The 20,267-nt window shown below is 44.1% G+C and overlaps 1 protein-coding gene across 4 annotated transcripts in view; it reads left to right on the top strand.

Annotated features, from left to right (window-relative positions):
• LOC114808770 (serine/threonine-protein kinase STK11) overlaps nucleotides 1–20,267 on the top strand; it is a 66,712-nt gene that overhangs the window by 29,526 nt on the left and 16,919 nt on the right. For all 4 annotated transcript variants that reach the window (XM_039910985.1, XM_029056646.2, XM_029056645.2 and 1 more), the window contains 2 exons: nucleotides 2,096–2,223; nucleotides 14,853–14,910. In XM_039910985.1, coding sequence (XP_039766919.1) covers nucleotides 2,096–2,223; nucleotides 14,853–14,910 — 186 coding nt within the window. The remainder of the gene's footprint in view (nucleotides 1–2,095; nucleotides 2,224–14,852; nucleotides 14,911–20,267) is intronic.

Genomic DNA, 20,267 nt, shown 5'->3' with positions numbered 1-20,267 from the left:
TTTTAATAAGGCTTTCAAGGTGGAGAGAGTGGTGGTTTGTCTGATATGAATGGAGAGGGAGAATCAAGTCCCAAGAAGCCTCACAAATACTTTGGTTTGAGAAAAACATAATGCCATTTAGGAGAGAGTTAGCCAGTGAAATAGCATAGATGCAATATGGCAGTTAATTTTTTTTGACAAACCTTCGAGATACCCATTTGATGTTATCCCTTCTGAGTTCCTGGACTTCTGAACTCCTTAAGTCAGGGAGTCTTAGTTAGTGGGGCTCTTAAATATTTTGGATTAGGATACTGGATAAGGAGGTTTGTTTTGGAGCTGAAAGGTGATGCCGTCAGATCCAAGATAATCAGTACTTTTTCTAAAGTGGGAGGAGCAGTATCAAAATTTGGAAATTATTACTATTGAAATCTAATCAAATGAAAACAGCAGCATTTTTGAAAGAGGTTCAGATTTATGCGTCTTTAGAACATACCCTTGAGAATGGGTGTTCAAAGGGGAAACTATCAAATAGGCATTATTATAACACTAGTATACTAATTAAAATAAATATATGTGTATATTTGAGGTATAGCTCCAGATTCTACCCTGAAGAGGATGGATGTACTACAGACTCTTTAGGGATCAAACCTATATAATTTATATAGGTTTTTTCATGACAGGATCTTGGTAGTCCTTTGGTCAATTACCTATTGACCTGGAATTCTGTGGTAGATACAAGGTAGTCAGGTTGGACTTAGTCCTTGTCCCAAGTTCATTCATTCACCCATTCAAATGTTTTTATTGAGCTCTTAGTGCAAAGCACTGTACTAAATACTTGGGAGAGTACAATATAACACAGGCACATTTCTGCCCACAACGAGCTCATAGTCCAGAGGGGGAGGCAAACAAATAAAGAAATAAATAAATGCATATCTACATATATACATGCATACACATATATATATATATACATATATATATACATATATATATATACATTCATAACTAACTAACTAACAGCTATGTAGAACTCACAATCTTGATTTCAAAGATGAGAGAACTGAGGCACAGAGGAATTAAGCCAAGGTCACTCAGCAGATGAGTAGTGGAGAAGGAATTAAAATCCAGGTCTTTCTGACTCCCTAACCCTGCTCTATCGATGGGCCACAGTCCTTCTCTATATTTTTTTCTGTGATAATATATATCATAATATCTTGAATGTATATAGATTTTTTTAAAATGATTTTTAAATAACATCTCATTTTGCCTCCATATCAAGTAAGGAATGTCAAATACCACCTTTTCCGTTTTTCAAAGTAGGGAACAAGATGCATATAGGTTATTTGGCTGTGCTAGGACTGGAACTAGATCCTAGGTGTTCTGACTCATAATCTATTCCTTTTTCACTAGTTTTAACCAATGAAAGCATCCCGATTTCAGAAATAGTAGCTTGGGCTAGAAGAACTCAAGAAGATGGATTTATTGATTTATGCTTTATACTAATAACTGTTGATGCAAAATTAGAGGATACAAGGACAAGCATGCTAAATAATAAATCAATTGATCAGTAGCATTTACTGAACATTTACTCTGTGGGGAGCATTGTAATATGTGCTTAGGAGAATACAACACCCTCAGTGGGTAAAGATGATAAAAGAGCATTGAAGATAAAGAAGAAAGGACTTGAATAAAAGGCTGCATTCCTCCAAGTAACATGCTTCTCATGTGACTACTCAGTGGAAATGGCTTGATATAGGGGACAAGAGGAATTGCTTGATAAGGAGGCCCTCAGAGGGTGATATGGACAAAGTAATGGGAAGGAGCAGGATTTTGGCTAGGAGTGAGGCCCTCAGAGGGTGATATGGACTAAGTAATGGGAAGGAGCAGGATTTTGGCTAGGAGTGAGAAATATGTTAGAATGCCTATACTACAAGATTACAAGATTAGTGTAGTGTGTAGTATGTTTATATCAAGTGAAAGTTCATATTGATGTTTATCACTCTTTCTCTGTATCTCCCTGCCTCGTTCTTTCTCTCTTGCTCTCTCACCATTTTACTCTATCACATCCTCTCGCTTCTCTTTCTCTAACTTTTTCTCTCCCACTGTCAACGTAAAGGTACATCATCACAACAGGTTTATATCCATTTGAAGGAGAAAACATCTACAAGTTATTTGAAAACATTGGCAGAGGGTATTATATAATTCCTGAGGATTGTGAGCCTCTGCTCGTTGACCTGCTCAAGGGTAAGCCTTAGTGGATGAGGTTTTCTGTTTCAGATTCTACCCTGAAGAGGATGGATGTGCTACAGACAAGACTTCAAACAGAGTGACAAAGTGGAAATATTTTCTCATGTTATCCATCAGCATCCTTCCTATCCACTATCCTTTTTTCAGACTTCTAAACTAGTCACACTACTCTTATTAGTTTTCTAACCTCCGAAATTTTATAGCATACAACCTGTGGTCGGTTTCTGTTCCTTAACTACTAAAGCCTGAACTGCTACCTGATTTTCCTCTAGAAAACCTGCAAGTAGTCTACCCTGCTTTTTTCTTTTTTGTTTTTTCTCTCTATCCTCACTTGTTTACTATTTTTTGATTATATCACCTGCACAAATTTGTGGCTCTTCATTCAGACTGCTTCCCTGTTGGTCTAAGCACTTATACCCCACTTTAACTACTGTATATACTTTCTCTCTTGTCTCCTTGCCTCCTGCCTTTCCTGTTCCTAATTCTTACTTCACTCTGCTGCCTGGATCATTTTTCTGCAAAAAGTTTTGTGCCCACCTCCCTGTTCCTCAAAAATTTCTGGTAGTTGCTTATCTATCTGCACATCAAACAGAAATACTTTATTGTTGGCTTTCCCACACTTAACCTGTGTGGGACCTGATTATCTTGTATTTTTTATTATTTATTGTGGTATTTGTTTAGCTCTTATTATGTGCTAGACACTGTTCTAAACACTGGGGTGGATACAAGCTAATTGGGTTGGACACAGTTCCTTTCCCACATGGGGCTCAAAGTCTTAATTCCTGTTTTAAAGATGAGATAATGAGGCATATAGAAGTGATGTGACTTGCCCTGAGTGTCTCACAGCAGAAAAGTGGTGCAGCCAGGATTACAACCCATGATCTTCTAACTCCCAGGGCCATGCTGAATCCACTAAACTGTGCTGCTTCTCAGTGACAGAATTCAGGGAAGCTTGACAAATAGTCTTAATTACTTAGTTCTGCATTAAAGACAAGAGTCTATTAGAGAGAAGACTCTTCAGAGGATTGATGGTGGAAGGTACATGCTTCTTCCACTCCCTCCTTATAGTAATATAATTTATTAAGTACTTATTGTGCCTAGCACTGTACAAGCTCTGGGATAGGACACAGATAGGAATTGGTCAAATATATTTATTCATTCATTCAAAAGTATTTATTGAGCACTTACTATGTGCAGAGCACTGTACTAAGCACTTGGAATGTACAATTCAGCAACAGATAGAAACAATCCCTGCCTAGTAAAGGGCTCACAGTCTAAATGGGGGAGACAAGCATCAAAACAAGTAAACAAGTGAACAGGCATCAATATAAGTAAATAGAATTATGTATATATATATATAATATATATATACATAAGGACTATAGGACAGGGATCGGGGAAAGAGCAAAGGGAGCAAGTCAAGGTGATGCAGAAGGGAGGGGGAGCTGAGGAAAAGGGGGTTTAGTCTGGGAAGGTGTCTTGGAGGAGGTGCACCTTCAGTAGGGCTTTGAAGTGGGGAAGAGTGATTGTTTGACAGATTTGAGGAGGGAGGGCATTCCAGACCAGAGAGAGGATGTGGGCCAGGGGTCGGCAGTGAGACTGGCGAGATGGAAGCACAGTGAGAAAATTAGTACCAGGGTAATGGAATGTGCAGCGATGTAGAAGGAGAGAAGGGAGGTAAGGTAGGAAGGATCAAGGTGATGGAAAGCGTTAAAGCCAATAGCGATGAGTTTTTATTTGATAACTAAGCGCTTGGAAGGGTACAATGTAACATTATAACCAACACATCCCCTGTCCATATGAGCTTACAGTCTAAAGAGGGGAGAGAGACATTAATATAAATAAGTTACATACAAGTACATAATGATGTGGGACGTGAGTTGCAAGGATGAAAAAAGGGAGCTTTTCAAGTCAACACAGAAAGTAGTGGGAGAGAGGAATGGAGGGCTTTGACTGGGAAGCCCTCTTCAAGAAGATGTGCCTTCAATAAGACTTAGAAGTGGGGAGAGTAAATGTCTGTCGGAGCTAGTCTCTGTCTCTTTGGGGACTCACACTCTAAAAGAATACGAGGCTGCAAGTCAGTTAAAAGGAAATAGTAGAGTGATGTCAATGAGAAAATATGAAGGGAAATTGACTTCCCTGTTGCAAATGGATGCAGCATTGTAGGCAGGACTTAAGAGTCGTAGAGGACATTAAAGAGTGCATACATAACTCCAAGGTTTACAAATTTTGAGGTATTCAAGAACCCAGAGTGTCTCTGAACACAGAAAAAAGGAACAAATTGCAGAAAACTACTTATAAAAAGTGTAAGTATTTAAAAAAATTCAACAATCAAAACAAAGCATTCAACACTTCCAAATATCTGGAGGGAATAGTACTAGGGCTAATGGACAGCATACTCACTGCAAATTTCAAAAGTTGGTAACAGTAGTAATTCACAGAAGTGTTTATAAGGCACTTGTAATGTGTATAGCACTGTACAAAGTGCAGGGAGAGGACACAGGTGGGAATTAGATCTGGTCCCTTTTCTTTGGGGCCCTCCCTGCCTAAGAGAAAAAGTGGGAGAAGGGACTGGAGACAGACCAACCAGGAATGATGAATTATTGAGACACAACCCTTACAGCTACAGAGAATGAAAACAAAATTAGTAGGGTCCTGAGCTAGAGGAGCAGCATTCAGGACTCAGAATTCAGAACACCCCATAACTACATAATTGCTTCAATAGCTGCCAGTTTTGTGGAGACCTTTTGCTGTGGATGTTCTCTTTCCAGAGGGGTGATGGAAAGGGCTAGGATGGAGGCTCCCCCAAAACATGAAAAGACAGGATCAGTTTCTGGGGAGACAGCATGTCTGGGGTTCTGTTGTGTGAGATGCCAAGGGGCGCAGAACAGGCTTTGCTGGCTCTTCACTTATGTGGAGGTTAGTTAATAATAATAATAATAATAATGTTGGTATTTGTTAAGCGCTTACTATGTTCAGAGCACTGTTCTAAGCGCTGGGGTAAATACAGGGTAATCGGGTTGTCCCACGTGAGGCTCACAGTTAACCCCCATTTTACAGATGAGGTAACTGAGGCACAGAGAAGTTAAGTGACTTGCCCACAGTCACACAGCTGACAAGTGGCAGAGCCGGGAGTCGAACTCATGACCTCTGACTCCGAAGCCCAGGCTCTTTCCATTAGTTTACTCTTCCATGATGTCAGATAAGAGGGTGATGCTGCTTGAAATATTATTTGTCTGTCCGAGCAAATATCAGATCTTGAAAGCTGTAATCAGTCAATCAGTGGTATTTATTGAGCACTTACTACATGCAGAGCACTGTTCTAAGCAGTTGGAAGAGTACAACAGAACAGAATTAGCAGACATATCCCATGTCCATGATGATCTTACAGTCTAGAGGGGGCACTAACATTAATTAAAAAATGTTTACATAAGAAATTTGGGAAGGGGATTGCACACAGATTCAAGTGCAAAGACAACCAAAAGGCAGAGTAAGCCAGAGAAAAGAGGATTTAATGAGGGAAGGCCTCATGGAGAAGATGTAACCTTAATAAATACTTTGAAGATGAGATGAGTGATGTTCTGACAAACATGGAGCAGGTGGGAGTTCCAAGCTAGAGGAAGGCTTGGAAAAGGGGTTGGCAGTGAGACAGATGAGATCAGAGCACAGAGAGTAAACTGAATCTAGAGGAGTGGAGAGAGTGGGCTAGAGTGTAGTAAAAGATTAGTGAGATGAGGTAAGATGAGGTGAGTTGATTTTAAGCCGATGGTAAGAAGTCTCTGTTTGATGCAGAGTGGATGGGCAGCCATTGGAGGTTCTGAGGAGTTGGAAGACATGGACTGAATGTTTTTGTTGATAGACGATCCATGCAGCAGAGTGAAGTATGGATTGGAGTGGGGAAGAGGCAGGAGAATGGGAGGTCAGTGAAGAGTCAGATGCAGTAGTCAGGGTGGGATAGAATAAGTGCTTGGATTAGGTCTGTAGCAGTTTGGATGCAGAGGTCAGGGCAGAGTTTAATTAATTAATTAATGTTGGTATTTGTTAAGCGCTTATTATGTGCCGAGCACTGTTCTAAGCGCCGGGGTAGACATAGGGGGATCGGGTTGTCCCACGTGGGGCTCACAGTCTTAATCCCCATTTTACAGATGAGGGAACTGAGGCCCAGAGAAGTGAAGTGACTCGCCCACAGTCACACAGCCGACAAGTGGCAGAGCTGGGATTCGAACTCATGAGCCCTGACTCCAAAGCCCGTGCTCTTTCCACTGAGCCACGCTGCTTGTCCAATAGTTTAGAAATGAAGTGAAGGTAGAACTGACAGGATATGGTAACAGATTGACTATGTGGGTGGAATGAGAGATGAGTTGAGGTCAGTGCCAAAGTTACAGGCTTGTGAGGTAGAATTTCCCAACCATCTCCATTTCAAACAAAAACTCCTCACCATTGACTTTAAAACACTTAATTACCTTGCCCCCTCCTACCTCACCTTACCACTCTCCTACTACAGCCCAGCTCTCTTACTTCATTCCTGTAACCTTCTTACTGTACCTCAATCTCGTATATCTCACTGCCAACCTCTCACCCACATCCTACCTCTGACCAGGAACACCCACCCTCCTCATAGCAGACATGTAATTGGTCTCCCCCACTTCAAAGCATTATTTAAAGCACATCTCCTCCAAGAAACCTTCCCTGACTAAGCCCTCCTCCCCTCCCAATCCCTTCTGTGTTGCTCTTATGGGCAGGAATGTGTCTGTTGTTATATTGTACTCTCCCAAGCACTTAGTACAGTGCTTTGTACACAGTAAGTACTCAATAAATACATTTGAATGAATGAATGGGGAGACAGGGTTTGGTTGGGAGTTCAGTTTTAGATATGTTTAATTTGAGATGTCAGCTTGACATCCAAGGAGATAATCTCTTGAAAGTAGAAGTAAGTGCAAGATTACAGAGAAGGAGAGAATTCAAGGCTGGAGATATAGATTAGTGCATAATAGTAATTAGTATTATTATTATTTTGCTGCTTGTTAAGCACTTACTATGTGCCCAGCACTCTTCTCAGCATGGTGGATACAAGCTAATGAGATTGGACACAGTCCCTCTCTCACAGTCTTCATCCCTATTTTATAGTTGAGGGAACTCAGGCAAAGAAAAGTAAAGTGACTTACTCATGGTCAGCCAGGAGACAAGTGATGGAGCTGGGATTAGAACCCAGGTTCTTCTGACTCCCAGGCCTTTGCTGAATCCACTGAGCCACACTGCTGCATGGAGATGATAATTGAAGCCATGGGAGTGAATGACTTCTCCAGGAAAGTGGTTGTAGAGGGACAATAGAAGGGGACCTAGAACAAAGCCTTGAGTGACTCCTACTGTCAGAGGGTAGGAGGCAGAAGAGGAGCCAGCCAGAGACTGAGAATGAGTGGAACAGAAAGGAGGAGAACCAAGACAAGACAGTATCAGTGAATGCAAGGTTGGGTAACTACAATTAGAAGGTAGTGCTATACAGTGTCAAAGGCAGGTAAGAGGTCTAGGAGATCTACAGTGGAGTAGAGATATCAGATTTGATGAGAAGAAGCTCACTGGTTACCTTAAAGAGGGCTGTTTCTGGGGAATGAAGGGGGCAGAAGTCAGATTGGAGGAAATCTAGGAGAGAATTGGAGAATAGGAAATGGAGACAAGAGGTGTAAACCACTCTCTCAGGGAGTTTGGAGAGAAGTGGTAGAAGGGAGTTAGGGTCACAACTGGAGGGATCCAAGGGTTCAAGGAAGGATATTTTTTTGAATGGGGGATACATAAGCACATAGTAAGTGCTCAGTAAATACTACTGAATGAATGAATAAGCATGTTTGAAGGCAGCGGGGAGGAAGCTACTGGAAGTGAACAGATAAAGGTGGCAGTCAAGGAGGGAAGAAGGGAGGAAATTTCAGCATTGTTGAGGGTAGGTATTGAGCAGTGACTGGAGATTATAAAATTAAGTGTGTGCCCAAGTTGGTGAGTGTGTGAAATAGGCTGGAGAAGGTCATTGGAATAGAGGAGTGAGAGGAAGTGGACAGTGGAAGGATCCACCAAGGTCTGCCCTTTCCTCTCCATCCAAACCGCTACCATGTTAGTATAATCATGCTATCCCAACTGATTTACTGCATCGGTCTCATTTCTCACTTCCCAACCTCCTGCCTCTCCCCACTTCATTCCATACTCTACTCAGTTGCCTAGATTATCTTTCTAGAGAAATGTTCAGAGCATGTCACCCCCCTCAAAAATCTCAGTGGCTACCTATCAACCTTCATATCAAACAAAAACTCCTCATGGTTGGGTTCAAAGCTCTGCATCATCTTGCCCATTCTTACCTCACCTCCCGTCTCGCCTTCATTCCAGCTTACACACTCTACTTCTCTGGTGCTAAATTTCTCACTATGCCTCCATCTCACTTGTCTTGCCGTCGACCCCTGGCCCAAGTCCTACCTCTGGCCTGGAATGCCCTCCCTCCTCAACTCTGCCAAACAATCACTCTTCCCTGCTTCAAAACCCTACTGAAGGTGTACCTCCTCCAAGACACCTTCCCAGACAAAGCCCCCTTTTCCTCAGCTCCCCCTCCCTTTTGCGTCACCTCAACTCGCTCCCTTTGCTCATCCCCCCTGCCCTGCCTCACAGCACTTATGTATACATATATATGTATCTTTAATTCTGCTTACTTACACTGATGCCTATTTACTTGTTTCAGTGTCTGTCTCCCCTCCTCTAGACTGTAAGCCTGATGTGGGCAGGGATTTTCTCTCTTCATTATTCTACTGTACTTTCCAACCACTTAGTAACAGTGCTCTGCAAATAGTAAGTGCCCAATAAATACAATTGAATGAATGAATGTGCCTTCAAAAAGGCTTTTAGGGAGGGGAGAGTGATTGTCAGATTTGAGGAGGGAGAGCATTCCAGGCCAGAGGCTGGATATGGGCCAGAAGTTGGCAGTGAAAAAGGTGAGATCAAGGCACAGTGAAAAGGTTAGCAACAGAGGAAAGAAGTGTGTGGGCTGGGTTGTGGAAGGAGAAAAGTGAGAAGAGGTAGGAGGGGGCAAAGTGATGGAGTGAATGAAAGCCAATGGTGAGGATTTTTGTTAGATGTGGAGATGGATAGGCAACTAATGGAGATTTTTGAGGTGGGGGGTGACATGTCTTGAATGTTTCTATAGAAAGATGATTTGGGGAGCAGCATGAAGTATAGACTGGAGAGGGACAAGGCAGGAGGTTGGGAGGTAAGCAAGGAGTCTGATGCAGTAATCTAGGCAGGATGGAATGAGTAATTTTATTAATGTGGTAGCAGTTTGGATGGAGAGGAAAGGGCAGATTTTAACAATGTTGTGAAGATGGGACCAACAGGATTTAGTGACAGATTGGATATGTGGGTTGAATGAGAGAGTGGAGTGAAGGATGGTGGTACCGTCAAAAGTGATGGAAAAGTTAAGGGGAGGACAGGATTTGTGAGGGAAGATAAGGAGCTCTGTTTTGGACATGTTAAGTTTGAGGTGACAGGAGGAAATCCAAGTAGAGATGTCTTGAAGGCAGAAGGAGATGTGACAACAGAGAGGGAGAGAGATTAGGGCTGGAGATGTAGATTTGCATATCTTCCACATAGAGGTGGTAGTTGAAGCCATAGGAGCAAATGAGTTCTCCAAGGGAGTTGATGTAGATGGAGAATAGAAGGGGACCCAGAACTGAATCTGAAAGGACCCAGACATTTAGGGGGTGGGAGACAGAGGGGAAGCCTGCGAAGGAACTGAAAATGAAAGGCCAGAGAGATGAGAGGAGAACCAGGAGAAGAGACAGTCAGTGAAACCAGGGTTGGGTAAATTTCCAAGAGAAGGGGGAGGTCCACAGTATCGAAGGCAGCTGAGTGTTGAGGAGGAATGGGATGAAGTAGAAGGTTTTGGACTTGGTAAGGAGATCATTGGTGACCTTTGAGAGGGCGGTTTATGTGGAGTGAAGGAGTTAGAAGCCAGATTGGAGGAGCCCCAAGAGAGAACTGGAGAAGAGAAATTTGAAACAGCTGGAATAGACAACTTGCTCAAGGAGTTTGAAGAGGAATAGTAGGAGGGAGATAGGGTAATAACTGGAGGAAGCCATGGGGTCAGAGAGGGTTTTTTAGGATGGGGGAGACATGGGTTCGTTTGGAAGAACTGGAGAGGAGGCCACTGGAGAGAGACCAGTTGAAGATAGCTGTTAGGTAGAGAAGCAGCATGGCTCATTGGGAAGTGCACGGGCTTTGGAGTCAGAGGTCATGAGTTTGAATCCCAGCTCTGCCACGTGTCAGCTGTGTGACTGTGGGCAAGTCACTTAACTTCTCTGGGCCTCAGTTACCTCATCTGTAAAATGGGGATTAAGACTGTGAGCCCCACGTGGGACAACCGGATTCTCCTGTGTCTACCCCAGCGCTTAGAACAGTGCTCTGCACATAGTAAGCATTTAACAAATACCAACATCATTGCCCATATCATTCGCCTCTACCACCCCCTCCAGATACTTGTCGCTGTCATCTACTGCCCTCCCGGTCCCACCTCCGACTTCTTCAACCACCTTGACCCCTTTCTCACCTTCCTTCTCTCCTTCTCTCTTCCCACTTTGATCCTTGGAGACTTCAACATCCATACGGATGTACCCGACGACTCCTCTGCTGCCCGCCTGCTAACCCTCCTCGACTCTGCCGACCTCCTCCTCCACCATACCGCTCCCACTCACCGACTCGGTCACACCCTCGATCTCATCATCTCCTACCGCTGCACTATCTCCTCCCTCACCAACTCTGAAATCCCTCTCTCTGACCATAACCTTCTCACCTGCCTCATCTCTCACACTCCCTCCCCCTGCAAATCTTTGCTACTGCCCCTCAGAGACCTCCGCTCTCTTGATCCCATCCGTCTTACCAAAAGCATCTCTCCTCACCTTGCCACCCTGTCCTCACTTCCCACTCTCGATGATCAGGTCTCCGCTCTCAACTCCACCCTCTCTAATCATCTCAACTCTCTCGCCCCCCTTTCCCTCCGCCGCTCTCGCTCCACTAGCCCACAGCCCTGGATCACCTCCTCTGTCCGCCTCCTACGCTCCTATGCTTGAGCTGCCAAGCGCTGCTGGTGAAAGTCCAAGCACCAAGCTGACCTCACACACTTCAAATTTATCCTTTCCTGCCTTAATTCTGCCCTCTCCTCTGCCAGGCAAAATGTCTCCTCCCTCATCGACACCCATGCCCGTCACCCTAACCAATGGTTCCAGACCTTTACCTCTCTCCTTAGGCCCCATGTTCCTCCCCCTCCCCCATCTCTCATCCCCAATGATCTGGCCACCTACTTCATCACAAAAATTAACACAATCAGGTCTGAGCTCCCCAAAGTCACCCCTCCCCCTCTCCCGTCCCCCCCCCACCAACCCTCTCCCCTACTTTTCCTTCCTTCCGTGCAGTATCTTCAGAGGAGATCTCCTCCCTCCTCCCAAGTGCCACCCCCTCCACCTGCACCTCGGACCCCATTCCCACTCACCTTACAAAAAACATCACCCCGCCCTCCTCCCTTCCTTAACTTCTATTTTTAACAAATCTCCAATGGCTCCTTCCCCTCTGCCTTCAAACATGCCCATGTCTCCCCTATCCTAAAAAAACCCGCTCTCGACCCCACTTCCCCTTCCAGTTATCACCCTATCTCCCTACTACCCATCCTTTCCAAAATCCTAGAATGAGTCATCTACAATCGCTGCTTAGAATTCCTTAACTTCCATTCTCTCCTTGACCCCCTCCAATCTGGCTTCCGTCCCCTCCACTCTACTGAGACTGCTCTCTCTAAGGTCACCCATGACCTCCTTCTTGCCAAATCCAATGGTTCCTACTCCATTCTGATCCTCCTTGACCTCTCTGCTGCCTTTGACACTGTCGACCATCCACCTCCTCACCGTTCCTCGGTCTCGCCTCTCCCGCCGTCGACCCTTGGGCCACATCCTCCCGCGGTCCTGGAATGCCTCCCTTCCTCACTTCCGCCAAACTAATTCTCTTCCCCTCTTCAAAACCTTACTTAAAACTCACCTCCTCCAAAAGGCCTTCCCAGACTGAGCTCCTCTTCTCCCTCTACTCCCTCTATCACCCCCCTTCACCTCTCCGCAGCTTAACCCTCTTTCCCCCCATTTCCCTCTGCTCCTCCCCCTCTCCCTTCCCATCCCCTCAGCACTGTACTCGTCCGCTCAACTATATATATTTCCATTACCCTATTTATTTTGCTAATGAATTGTACATTGCCTTGATTCTATTTAGTCGCCATTGTTTTTACGCGATGTTCTTCCCCTTAACTGTATTTATTGCCATTGTTCTTGTCTGTCTGTCTCCCCCGATTAGACTGTAAGCCCGTCAAACGGCAGGGACTGTCTCTATCTGTTGCCGACTTGTTCATTCCAAGCGCTTAGTACAGTGCTCTGCACATAGTAAGCACTCAATAAATACTATTGAATGAAAGAAGAGAGACGACAAGAGTTTTTATAAGGTGCGATGAAATGGGGTCCAGTGCACATGTGGATTTGTCATTTGAGAAGCTTTTGAGAAGGTGGCATTTGAGAAGAGGCAGGAGATCTCCTGTGGAGATAATGCTGGGAAGGATGGGAAAGTTGAAGAGGGGATCAGAAGGATGAGGGACTGAGAAAGGACTTGGGTGATTTTAGGGAGTTCACACCTGTTGGTGCTAATTTTCTTAATAAAGTAGATGGCCATGTCAGTGGGGGCAAGGGGTAGGGAAGTTGGGGGACAGAGAGCCTGAGGAAAGAGTTAAATGTCTGGAACAACACAGTGGGTTAGAGGCTGAGGAAGTTGGTTAATGTTTCCAGGAGAAGGAAGTGGTCGACAGTGTCTAAGGCAGCTGATAGGTCAGTGAACCTTGATCTAATCTGTCTTGCTGTTCATCCCTTTCCCACATCCTCACACTGATTTGAAACCCTTTTCCCTTTCATATAGAGCAGTCAACAACTCTCCTCACTTTCAGAGCCTTATTAATAAATCACATGTCCAAGAGGCCTTCCCCAAATAATTCCTTTTCCCGCACTCCCTCTCCCTTCTCTATGGCTTGGGTATTTGAATCTGAACCCAATTAGCATATCTGAACCATATAGCATTAGATATGTATCTGTAATTTATCTTATTGTCTGTCTTTCCCTGTAACTTGCTTCTGGGCAGGGAACGTTACAGACCTACTTTGTTGTATTGTTGTCTCCCAGTCACTAATACAGAGCCCTGTACACTGTGAGCATGCAGTAAATACTATTGATTGATTAAGTGACTATGTCCCCCATTTCTGACCTAGCACATGTTTATTCATTCAGTCATATTTATTGAGCTCATACTGTGTGCTAAGCACTGTAGTAAGTGCTTGGGAGAGTACAGTATAACAATAAACAGAACATTCCCTGCTCACATGAGCTTACAGTCTAGAGGGTTAGACATTATTTAAAGTAAACTTACTAAGTGCTGGGGTGACACAAGATACCTGGTTTGGACTCAGTCCCTTGTCCTATGGTGGGCTCAAAGTTTTAATCCCAACTCCACAGATGAGGTATCTGAGGCAGAGACTTGCACAAGACTACATAGACTACTGGGAGAACCAAGACCAGAACTGAGGTCCTTCCTACCTCCAGGCCCTTGCTCTCTCCCCCTGGGTCAATACTCATATTCATCAAGTGCTCACTGTGTGTAGAGCACTGAAGTCCCTCTCATCCAAACCAATATAAAGGACACAGTTAGAGATTCAGCACTGCAAAATCTGGAGCCAGTGAGGAAGAGTCATTCACTGAATTATGTTTGTCCCCAACCTTGAGTATGTTTCAAGTGTGAAGAGTTATTGGGATCCCATAGATGCTCTGTCAGTGTGAACTGTCTAGGGCTGGTCAACTTCTGTGGTGCTTTCCAATTTCCTTTTTGAGGAGCTACTTCACTTTGCCAATTCTGGACTAGTTCTGGAGTTCTGCCACTTGGCAAATAATGGCAGCATCAGTTGAGCAGTGTGGCAGCAGGGAACGAGTACTCTGTGTCTTTCTTCTCCCTTCCCTACTTCTTTTTTCTTTCTCATCTCTCTCTACCCCTCAATGCCCCACTCCTTGTCCTTACTGGACACTCCACTCTCAAAAAACAAAAAAGAGAAATTGGACCCCGAAGTAATTTAAATCCATTTTGCAAAACAATATTTCTCCCAACTACAGTCAAGTTGGGATTGTCCCATTCAGGTTTCAATATATTGTGCCAGACATCTCTTTGCCTCATTTATGTCTCAGTTCAGATCTTTTTGTTAATCTTTTGATAACCTTAACCCATTACATCTCTCCCATTGCCTGAGCCCTGGACCAATTTCTCTCTATTTTCCCAGCCACTAACAGCCCTATGGGTGGCCTTTGAGGCCACCTCCTGCCAAAGAGGACTTCAGGGACCTAGTTTGAGAACCTGTTCTCAGTTCTTATGACCTGTTCAGTTCCCATTGGCAAAGAAAAGGAAATTCCTGGGTTCAGGTCAACACCCCATTTTGGATCTAAGTGATCAGGGGGTTTAGGGAAGATGAGAAAAGGCCTTTCTGCTAATTGTCTTTCTCTGGATTTAATTCTTGTTGTTTCTTCCCTTTTCTTCAGGGATGCTTGAATATGAACCAGTCAAGAGGTTTTCAATACAGCAGATACGACAGCACAAGTGAGTGATACTTGCAGCTTGGAAGTTACTTTTATTGCCCAATCCAAGGAAGTCCCAAACTGTTCTTCTCCCCACTTCCCACTGATAACCCCCTTAGGAAGATTTTGTGTTAGCCCTAGACTTTCCTCTTTCCCTGACTTATTTTATATGTAGGTTTAGCTTGTTTTAACCCATTTTCTCTTAATTTACATTCCATTCTCTGGGCAAGAGGATCTGCCCATCTTCTGCATCAATATTCCTCCTGCAAAAACTTTAATAGCTCCCTATAAACTCTAGTAAAGGCAGCTAATTCAGCATAATCCTCAGTGGGGTGGGTAAACAGAACAAATCTCACATGCTGGAGGGATAGTACTTCCTCCTTATGTGACCCAGTTGCTATTGCAGAGGGAAATTACCCACCCAAAATAACCGACTAATATCCCTCATCCTTCAGAGAGAGAAACAGGTGGTCTAATGGAAAGAGCATGAGCCCAGTAATGAGAAATTCTGGACTCTAATTCCAGTTGCCTATAGGATGACTTTGGGCAAGTCTCTTCACTTCTCCCTGACTCAGTGTCTCATCTATAAAATGAGGATTGATTTCATGTGGGAAAAGGATTGCATTCAATCTTAGAACAGTGCTTTTGACACATAATGAGCATTTAACAAGGATAATAATTATTATTACTGAAGGGTTTTGGCGGCTTTGTCTTTGAAAGGACTGGGAATGAAGGAAATAACTGTTCCCCTTTTGAACAGATGTTCTCCTTTTCTTACACTTTTATCCCTTATGCTCTATTGGCCTTCCATGAGGGATGGGTTCAGGGCTTTTTCTGCAGAGCACTAGAGTGCTTTTCTAACCCTCACCTATAACACTTATCACCTTCTATTTCTGAAATATACTCTCTTTGGCTGTTTTCTTAAATGTACTTACAAAAGTTAAGAATGTCAAATAGTGTTTGACTTAGGTTAAAGTGATTGATATGCCTTGATATAGAACATCTTCCGATAGTCTCAGCCATTATACCCGTTTGAATTTCGGGACATTGCTGAAGTATTTTAGAGAAAATTGAAAAGGACGAAATAGAGAAGACTGGCTCTGCTGGTCCTATATATGGTATAGTGGACTTTCTTTTCTCCAATGACCTACTCACCCCACCTCGCCCACTCACCAACTAGGACACACATTCGATCTCTTCATCTCTAACCACTGCACAAGCACAATCTCAGCCTTCACCAATTTTGCTTCTCTCCTGTGTACCTCTTCCTCATAAATTTGATCTGTTTCCCGCACAGAAATGTCCGATTTTTTGACCCCATCCACTTTTCTCAACTCATCATGCCCCAGTTAGTCTCCATACCCAAACTACCTTCCTCTGATGACCAAATGGACGATGTCAACCCCACCTTCTGTACTGCACCCACCCCACTCGCTCCCCATCCGTTCATTCATTCCTTGATCTCATACCATTCATCCACATCCCTGGATCACCTACATAGATCCCCTCCTTCACTCTTGTGCACAAGCTGCAGAGCACTGTTGGTGGAAATCTAAATATTGGGCCAACTTCAGGCACTTGAAGTTTATCCTTGTTTGCTTTAATTCTGCCTTCTCCTCTACCCTGCAAAATTATTTCTTCACCCTTAATGACACCCATGCCCATCGACCTCGACAGTTGTTCAAGACATTTTACTCCCTCATCAGGTCCCCTTCCCCCCCATAGCTTGCCACTGTCAGGCATGACCTCCCTAAAATCTCTCCTGCCCCTCTTCCGTCCCTCCTGCCTTCTGCTCCCCCTCCAACACTCCCATCCTTCCCAGCAGTATCTCTAGAGGAGATAGTCTTCCTTCTCTCACAGTCAAGCCCCTCCACTGCACATCTGATCCCATTCCTTCACACCTTATCAAAACATTTCCCCCCTGTTTTTTCCCTCCCTAACAGTGATCTTCAACTGCTTGCTCTCCAATGGCTACTTCTCCACTGCTTTTAAACAAACCCATGTCTCCCCTATTCTAAAAAAACCCTCTCTTGATCCCATGATTCCCTCCAGTTATCACCCCATCTCCTTTCTACCATTCCTCTCCAAATTCCTTGAGTGAGTTGTCTATACCCACTGTTTCAAATTCCTCTCCTAAAATCTCTCCTTGACTCCTCTCATAGGTCACCATTGATCTTCTTGTCAAAACCCAAAACCTCTACTCCATCCTAATCCTCTCTGACCTCTCAGGTGCCTTCGACACTGTGGATCAACCCCTTTCCTGAAAAAGTATCCAGCCATGCCTTCACTGGCACTCTTCTCTCAGGCTTCTCATCTCTCTGGCCACTCATTCTCAGTTTCCTTGGCAGGTGACTCCTCTGCCTCCTACCCACTAACTGTCGGAGTCTCTCAAGATTCAGTTCTGGGACCCCTTCTCTTCTCCATCTACATCCACTCCCTTGGAGAATTCATTGCTCCAGTGGCTTCAACTACCACCTCTCTGTGGATGATACCTAAATCTCCATCTCCATCCTTAACTCTGTCTATCTCTCTGTTCTCTAATCTTCTCCAGCCTTCAGTACATCTCTACTTGAATGTCCTCTTTTCACCTCAAACCTAACATGTCTCAAATAGAGCTCCTTATCTTTCCTCCCAAACCCTATCCTCCCCTTGACTTTCCCAAAACTATAGACAGCACCATTATCCTTCCTATCCCACAAGCCCATAACCTTGGCGTTACCCTTAATTCCTCTCTCTCATTCATCCCACATATTCATTCTAACACTGAATGCTGTTGGTCCCATCTTCACAACCTCACTACAGTCTGCCCTTTCCTCTCCATCCAAACTGTTCATCCTGTCCCATCTAGATTACTATATCAGTCTCATTGTTGACCTTTTTGCCTCCTGTCGCTCTCATCATTTTTCTACAAAATCATTCAGGACATGTTTCCCAACTCCTCAAGAACCTCTTGTAATTGCCCATCCACCTCTGCATCAAGTGAAATCTCTCACCATTGACTTTAAAGCCCTCCATCACCTTGTCCCCTCCTACCTCACTTGACTTTTCTTCTACTATAACCGAGCCTGCACACTTAGCTTCTTTGATGCTAACTTTCTCTCTATACCTTGATCTTTCTATCTAGCCACCAACCCCTCGACCAAGTTTTGCCTTTGGACTGGAACATTCTCCCTCCTCAATTCCAACAATTACTCTCCCTTCCTTTAGTGTCTTACTGAGGGCACATGTCCTCCAAGAGGTCTTTCCCAATCAAGCCCCCCTTTCCTCTTCTCCCACTCCCTTCTGTGTCACTCTGACTTGCTTCCTTTATTCACCTGCTCCCCCAACCCCCCCCAATACTTATGTATATATCTGTAATTTATTCATGTATATTAATGCCTAGCTCCCCCTCTAGTTGTTAAGGTCATTTTGGGCAGGCTATCTGTCTGCTAATTGTTTATATTGTACTCTCTCAAGCACTTAGCACAGTGCTCTGCATACAGTAAATGCTCACTAAATACAATTGAATGAATGAATTAATGAAAGAGATGAGTCAAGGATTCATACTTTCATTCATTTGCATTTAATGAGTGCTTACTGTGTGCAGAGCACTGTTCTAAGCAATTGGGAGACGGCAGTATAACAATAAACAGATTTCCTGCCCACAGTGAGCTTACATTCTTGAGGGGGAGACAGACACTATTATAAATCAATAAATTACAGGTATGTACATAAGTACTGTAGGGATAAGATGGGGGATGAGCAAAAAGAGTTAACCAGCGTGACACAGAGAGAGTGGGAGAAGAGAAAAGGAACATTTAGTCATGGAAGGCCTCTTGGAGGATGTGTACCTTCAATAAGCCTTCAATAACAATAACACTAAGTGTACTGGCTTATGAAACAGGAAGGTTGGTGCTGCTATCTTAAGTGATGGAAAAATCAAGGGGAGGTCAAGGTTTGGTTGGGAAGTTTAAGAAGTTTGGAGATGTCAAGTGTGAGATGTCAGTGGAATCATTTTTCTAGTGGTGGTATTTGAAGTCTTGGGAGCAAATGAATTTTCCAAAGGAGTGGGTGTAGATAGAGGACCCAAAACTGAACCTTTAGGGACTCCCACCATTAGGGAGTGGGAGGCAGAAGAGGAACATGGAAAAGAGACTGAGAATGAGTGCCCAGAGAAATAGCTGGAGAACCAGGAGGAGACAAAAGCTAAACTAAAAGGTTAAGCTGTAAGTAGTTTGACAGTCTAGCAACTACTTTTTCTTTATTTCTGACCTCATCCTTTCATTCTTGTGCTTTCCTGTTTTCTGGTCTCAAACAATAATAATAATTGAGGTATATGTTAAGTGCTTACTATATCCGAGGCACTGTACTTAACTATGGGGTGAATAAAAGCAGATTGGGTGAGGCATAGTTCCTGTCCCATGTGGGGCTCACAATATTAATCCTCATTTTACAGATGAGGTAATAATAATGTTGGTATTTGTTAAGCGCTTATTAAGTGCAGAGCATTGTTCTAAGCGCTGGGGTAAACACAGGGGAATCAGGTTGTCCCACGTGGGGCTCACAGTCTTAATCCCCATTTTACAGACGAGGGAACTGAGGCACAGAGAAGTTAAATGACTTGCCCACAGTCACACAGCTGACAAGTGGCAGAGCTGGGATTCGAACTCATGAGCCCTGACTCCAAAGCCCGTGTTCTTTCCACTACGCCACACTGCTTCTCCAGGTAACTGAGGTAACTGAGGCCCAGAGAAATTAAGCGACTTGCCCAAGGTCACACAGCATATAAGTGACAGAGCTGGGATTAGAACCCTGGTCCTTCTTACTCCCAGACTTGTACTCTATCCATAAGGCCATGCTGCTTCTCCTCCTATCCAGAAATCCTGTCCAGGTTGTAAGACTGTAAGCCCGTCAAACGGCAGGGACTGTCTCTATCTGTTGCCGACTTGTTCATCCCAAGCGCTTAGTACAGTGCTCTGCACATAGTAAGCGCTCTTAAATACTATTGAATAATAATGTTCGTATTTGTTAAGCGCTTACTATGTGCAGTGCACTGTTCAAAGTGCTGAGGTAGATACAGGTTAATCAGGTTGTCCCAGGTGGGGCTCACAGTTAATCCCCATTTTACAGACGAGGTAACTGAGGTACAGAGAAGTGAAGTGACTTGCCCACAGTCACTTAGCTGACAAGTGGCAGAGCCGGAATTTGAACCCATGACCTCTGACTCCCAAGCCCAGGCTCTTTCCAGTGAGCCATGCTGCTTCTCTGCAGCCATCACCTATCTATCACCCTAACACTTATTTCTGTAGGAACTTGGGGTGCTGTTGGTGTGCATTAAGTATTGGAAGACATGAGGAGTGTCTGTCCCGGTGAATTTTTGCACTTCACTGCACTTCTGCA

The sequence above is a fragment of the Ornithorhynchus anatinus genome, chromosome Y5 (assembly GCF_004115215.2).
Source record: "Ornithorhynchus anatinus isolate Pmale09 chromosome Y5, mOrnAna1.pri.v4, whole genome shotgun sequence".
Lineage (NCBI taxonomy): Eukaryota > Metazoa > Chordata > Mammalia > Monotremata > Ornithorhynchidae > Ornithorhynchus > Ornithorhynchus anatinus.
Note: the sequence above shows the minus strand (reverse complement) of the source record. Positions and strands in the feature narration are given on the sequence as shown.